Source organism: Scylla paramamosain, chromosome 9 (assembly GCF_035594125.1).
Source record: "Scylla paramamosain isolate STU-SP2022 chromosome 9, ASM3559412v1, whole genome shotgun sequence".
Classification (NCBI taxonomy): Eukaryota; Metazoa; Arthropoda; class Malacostraca; order Decapoda; family Portunidae; genus Scylla; species Scylla paramamosain.
In genome coordinates this window covers 27856357-27862500 of record NC_087159.1, presented here as the reverse complement: position 1 = coordinate 27862500, position 6144 = coordinate 27856357, and the positions used below count along the sequence as shown (strand labels likewise).

The 6144-nt window shown below is 38.2% G+C and overlaps 1 protein-coding gene across 1 annotated transcript in view; it reads right to left on the bottom strand.

Moving 5' to 3' along the window:
- The window catches only part of LOC135103818 (proline-, glutamic acid- and leucine-rich protein 1-like), a 12726-nt gene extending 11903 nt beyond the window's left edge, over window positions 1-823 (bottom strand). Inside the window, exon 1 of the mRNA XM_064010618.1 lies at window positions 603-823. Within this exon, the coding sequence (XP_063866688.1) occupies window positions 603-747 (145 nt within the window). The 5' untranslated portion in view covers window positions 748-823. The remainder of the gene's footprint in view (window positions 1-602) is intronic.
- Window positions 824-6144: the final 5321 nt, after the last annotated feature.

The following is a 6144-nucleotide window of genomic DNA, read 5'->3' as shown; positions in this document are numbered from 1 at the left end:
AGTTCGACTCATCCATGTCATTGTTGAGGTGCGATATTCAGAGGTTAGAAGGGAATGCCTGGCGATGGTGGTGGTGACAGATGTAACAGTGTCAGTATTTCAGTGTTGCATCGCGAAGTACCATATTATTCATACTTGTAACTTCTGTCGTCACCTCCGCTATTATTATTTCCACTCCCGCCACCGCCATCACTACTACTACTACTACTACTACTACTACTACTACTACTACTGTTACTACTATCACCATCACTACCATCACCAACAACACTCAACAATACAACATATTCAGTATTGTTCCAGCTTTGTGTATGGGTATTGTATTACAAAACATCAAAAATAAAAACAAGAAAACAAGACAGCAACAATACATATTCATTTTTTTCTGTGTATACAACAACAACAACAACAACAACAACAACAACAACAACACATGTCCAGCCTTGTTCCATACTGTTTTCGAATACAACTATAACTACAACAATAAAACTGCTACTACAGTTAAGTAGAGAGAGAGAGAGAGAGAGAGAGAGAGAGAGAGAGAGAGAGAGAGAGAGAGAGAGAGGGGGGTCAGTCTCCACAAGAAAACCTTTTTCACTCACCTCTCACGTAATGATAAGCATGGTGGGGCAAAACATCCTGGCGGGCAGGGTTGTGGTGGCGGAGGCAGGGTAGAGGATCACTTCCATTCATATCTGGCGCGTATCCGAAGGGCACTGCACCACCCTGGACCAGAAATTTCAACATGCTGGGCGGCGGTGGTGTGCTCGCTGGCAGTCCCAGAGTAGCGAAGGCGCGCGTTTGTACTCAGCGACATTACACGGCTAACTGGCTCTCCTCGCCTGCAGCCATGGATTATATATATAGCTTTCCCCCATCCCCTCGACGTTGCCAGAATGCTCCAACAAATATTTTTATTGTGGGAAAAAAAGTTATGCTTCTTTATTAATTTTGTCGATATAATTTTCCTAGTAACATGTGCATGAATAAAAACAAATTATCTGTAACCTCTTATGAAATAATAGGTTGAGTAATCAGAGTACGGGTAACTAAGGTGGCGTAAAGTGGGTAAAGTGGGTAAAGTGGGCGGGCGTTGGGCGTGTGGGCGTGTTCCAACACTTCCCCGTTCCGCCAATGAGCAGGAAGAGGAGCACACGTTTGGCGTGGTGCCTGTCATAAGCTAACCCAGCCCCACCCCGTCCCACGACCGCTCCCCGCCACTCAGGGTTCAGGGAGGAGGAGCTTACAAGACGCGCACGTCACTTACAATTCCCTTCCCCCCTCGGTATTTTGTAATGGAATAAATAACTACTTTATGGAACGTTTTAAATTATAGGCATATATATATATATATATATATATATATATATATATATATATATATATATATATATATATATATATATATATATATATATATATATATGAAGAAATTAAATAAATATATGTATATATTACATATAAACAGATAATAGAAAAATATCAAACATAATAAAAAATAAATAAATAATTGTGCTCTGAATCTATTATGATTGAACGGGAGCCTAAGAGAAAAAAAAAAAAAAAATCGGTGCGTCATCTCAACTGTGAACTTCACAAACAAACAGGAAACATTCAAAGGAGGTTTTCAAGCTTTTAGTGACGCAACTTAACTCTTTAGGTTGCTGTGGCTTGTATTGCCTATCACAACAATGGAAGCAACGGAAAACATTCCTACACAGGCCCCACACCACCAATAAAAGAAAAAGAATTTACCTGAAACCCCCGGCCTCCTCAGTAACAGGGCTCCAATGATTTTTTTTTTTTTTTTTTTTGCGTGGCTTCTCCACTAGCTTATATTTGTCGGTAAAAGAAATATATTATAGAACCTGCTACAAGAAATTAAATGTTGAAATGTTCATGTGCAAGTCAAGAGTTCAAGAGTGCTAGAGGGTTAAACCTTTGGTTTAATAATTCTAGTTACGCATATCTCCTTCAAAGCGCATTGGGTAAAGTGTGTATGTGTGTGTGTGTGTGTGTGTGTGTGTGTGTGTGTGTGTGTGTGTGTGTGTGTGTGTGTGTGTGTGTCATGGTGTTTCATTTTTTTGTCATGCATATATATATATATATATATATATATATATATATATATATATATATATATATATATATATATATATATATATATATATATATATATATATATATTTGTCGGTAAAAAAAATATATTATACAAGGTTAAAGTTTTCACTATAGTAATTTACCTGAAGGTGAAGGACGGGAGAAGGTGACCATGGCAGAAAATTCACGCCTATATACTTCAACATTTAACTTCTTGTAGCAGGTTCTAGCAGGAGTTATTTTGTAGGAGTATTTTCAAAAGTATTTCCGTGATTTTAGTGATAAGTTAACAAGGATTTTGCGATTCTGCATTGTTACAAACGATCTCTCCCAGCCTTCTAAGAGAACCTGGCTAATCGTTTCTTTGGCCTTCGAGAAAGATTCCTCTATCGGGGAACAAAAGTGTTTAAGAATACAAACCTCATTCTCTCCATCTAATTCACTCTTGTCCAGAAACTTGACTTTTTAGCTGGTGTGTATGGAGAGAGAGAGAGAGAGAGAGAGAGAGAGAGAGAGAGAGAGAGAGAGAGAGAGAGAGAGAGAGAGAGAGAGAGAGAGAGAGAGAGTAAATGTAAGAATCTGTTTTGCAATAACACACACACACACACACATTCTCTTTCTAAGTATGAGTATTACACTTCATTGGGATCTGAATTATCTGACTTCCTGTATATCCTTCCTCTATCTGCTGGACTTCCTCATACCCTTATCACACACACACACACACACACACACACACACACACACACACACACACACACACACACACACACACACACACACACACACACACAGGAACAAACATTCTATCAAGGACTAAGGAAAAAAAAGGATAAGTAATTTTCGTTGTTGTTTATGGTGATGATGGTGATGACGAGGATGATGGTGATGATGGTGATGACGAGGGTGATGATGGTGATGAGTCATAAATGGGCAACTAATAATGAATGGGTCAAACAGGAAACTTATTATAGGATTGGAGTCAAATTTCATCCAACGTTTCTTCTCCTCCTCCTCCTCCTCCTCCTCCTCCTCCTCCTCCTCCTCCTCCTCCTCCTCTCGTGATTCATCTGCCTTGAGGGATCGGTGTATACTGATGACGTCTTCCTAACTCATCCTTCCCATTCCTGACTTCACCTCATTCACCTTTGACTTACCTACTCACCCATCTTTCCTCCTGTATAGTTTGCTTATATGCAGTGGTGTCCCCTATAAGCCCTTCTTCCATCTCACCTGGTGACCTGACCTTACCTAACCTAATCTCACCTAAATGACGTGTGACTCACCTGCCTGTTTTGTCCTGCGCCTCTCATCTCACCTATCCTTTACTTATCAGTCTCTCATTTTGCTCGTATTTTCCAAGGTTTACAATCTCTCTCTCTCTCTCTCTCTCTCTCTCTCTCTCTCTCTCTCTCTCTCTCTCTCTCTCTCTCTCTCTCTCTCTCTCTCTCTCTCTCTCTCTCTCTCTCTCTCTTAAACATTCATTGGCAACAGTCATCGCCACAGCTCCCTAGATTACGTCATTATAAATGTTATCTTCTCTTCTCCTCCTCCTCCTCCTCCTCATCCTCATCCTGTAGCTCGCTCGGACGTTCAACGTTCATACAAAAAGTGAAGGTGACCCTGATATAGAATTCACGCCTATATACTTCAACATTTCATTTTTTTTTTTTCAGTTTCTAGAGTTATTTAGTAATGTTTTCAAGAGTGTTTCCGTGATTTTAGTGATAGATTACCAAGGATTCTTCAGTTCTGCGCTCTTATCGAAAAACTTCCTTTCACCCCTCCAGAAGAGAGCCTGGCAAACCATCTCTCTGGCTTTTGAGAAATAGCTCTCTGTCGGGAAACAAGTGAAGATTCTTGCGTGGCTTTGCAACAATAAAGGTCATCTGACGCTGGATTATAAAACTGAATAAAAATACTAATAATATTCAGCAAAGTAAAAGCAACAAAAAATAAGCTATACGTCATTCAAATTAAAAGAAAGAAAGTGTTTAAGAATACAGACATTCTTTACTAATTCGCTCTTATCCAGAAACTTAACTTTTCATTTGCTGTGTATTACCAGTTTGAGAGAGAGAGAGAGAGAGAGAGAGAGAGAGAGAGAGAGAGAGAGAGAGAGAGAGAGAGAGAGAGAGAGAGAGAGCACGTCATATATTATTCATCAGTAAGCAAAAATAAAATAGTAACGAGCTGGCTGCACCACCGTCATCCAGAGATAATTGTGCTCAACTGGCCACCAAACAGCTGTAACCTAAACTCTATCGAACACCTGTGGGCGGCCATGTGCCAAGACTGGGATGTAGGGCAGGACAGAAATGCTACTGCTGTGGAAAAAAAAAAAAACGGCTAAGGAACTATGGGAAACCTTTCGGCGACGCACAAATTTATATCACAAGCTTATTGCATCAGCGCCGAAAAGGTCACAAAAAGTAATAGAACTGATTGGGGGATGGAGTGGGAATGAAATACACACACACACACACACACACACACACACACACACACACACACACACACACACACACACAGGATTTCTGTTTCTCACTTAGAACCATCTTACAAAGTGCAGTCATACCGTGTGTCATTTTTATTGTAAAGTGGGGTGAGAAAAAAAATATAGCGATAAATAGGGTAAGAAGAAATAACTTCGCTGCTATGCAATCTAATTATTATTGATTTATTTTATTTTATTTATTTATTTGTTTACTTTATTTTATTTTTTTTATCGATAAATAGGTCACCGTTTTGCAATTACTACTTTGTGTATTAGAAGAAATGTCCATTATTGATATGCGCTTCAGATCCTTTATACCGTAATCAGCCTAAAAATTATTTTCAAAACTTTCGAACACCTTTTTATAAACTTTGATTTTGTCTTGCCCCATTCATCCTGACGAGATTCTTTTGGGGCAAGATCTAATCAAGAGGCGTGCCCCAATCTCGCCATCCATCGTCTTGCCCCACTCCATACCATAGGAGGGCAGGGTTGGCGGATGATTTTTCTTACACCTCTGGAAGGTGCTTATGTGGGGTAAGAAACAATCAGGTTCCTACATTTTTTATTAACTCATTCATGATCTTTTGTTACTCATTTGTGAGCAGTTCTTATCCTAACTTCATTTTTTTTTCATCCCAAGTGAAGTGCTCCCACACTGATCATGATAGGTCCTGTCAGCCTCGCGTCACGTCAGCATGTCCTATTACAACAAGTTGATATTTTTCAATTATGTTAGTGTACAGGAAGTGCATAATCTTATCATTCATTATTAATTATTTTACTAATTTAAGTTAAATTTAGTAAGCATACATGAAATGAATGAACACTTATTTGTGTTGAACTTGAGAATAATGGAAAGGCACATTATGTTACCTAATTTCATTTATTTCATGAGTTTAAGGTTTAGTAAGTAAACAAGTAATGATTGAGCACTTACTTATGCAAACCTTGAGAAATATTGAGTTTGATTGCCTGTCAGTATGTATGAAGTGCATTTTTATGATCCACTTGAATAAATCTTGGCATTTTAAGTTTTGGTAAGTAGTATGGAATAACTAAGCACTTATTTGTGTAAGACTTGAGGAACATTGAAGTAATGGTATTTACAAAATTTACGAAGGCAACCAAGGTCATTTTCATGAAAAAATCTATTCTTTTTCATTTTTATGTTGTATTTTTTTTCTCAAAACGTAGCAGATTCTTACCCAGCATGATTTTTTTCACCTCTTTTTGGGTTAAGAAAAACAGAGGAAAATATTCATATTAAATTTGTTATACATGCTGAGCTCAATTCGACGTAATGATAAGCATAGAAAATTGTATGTATCAGACAAGTCAAGATGGATTTATAAGAAAAACTACTCTTGTAAAAAAAAATTAAAGTTTTGCACTTTTCTTACCACATTTTACTAAGATTTTATTCATGCAGCATATGCCAAGACAAGTTACCCGAAAAGGTGACCACTAAGTATTTGTCTGTGTTCATCCTTGTGATACATGAACACTACAGTGACCATAAAATCATCCGATATCACACACACACA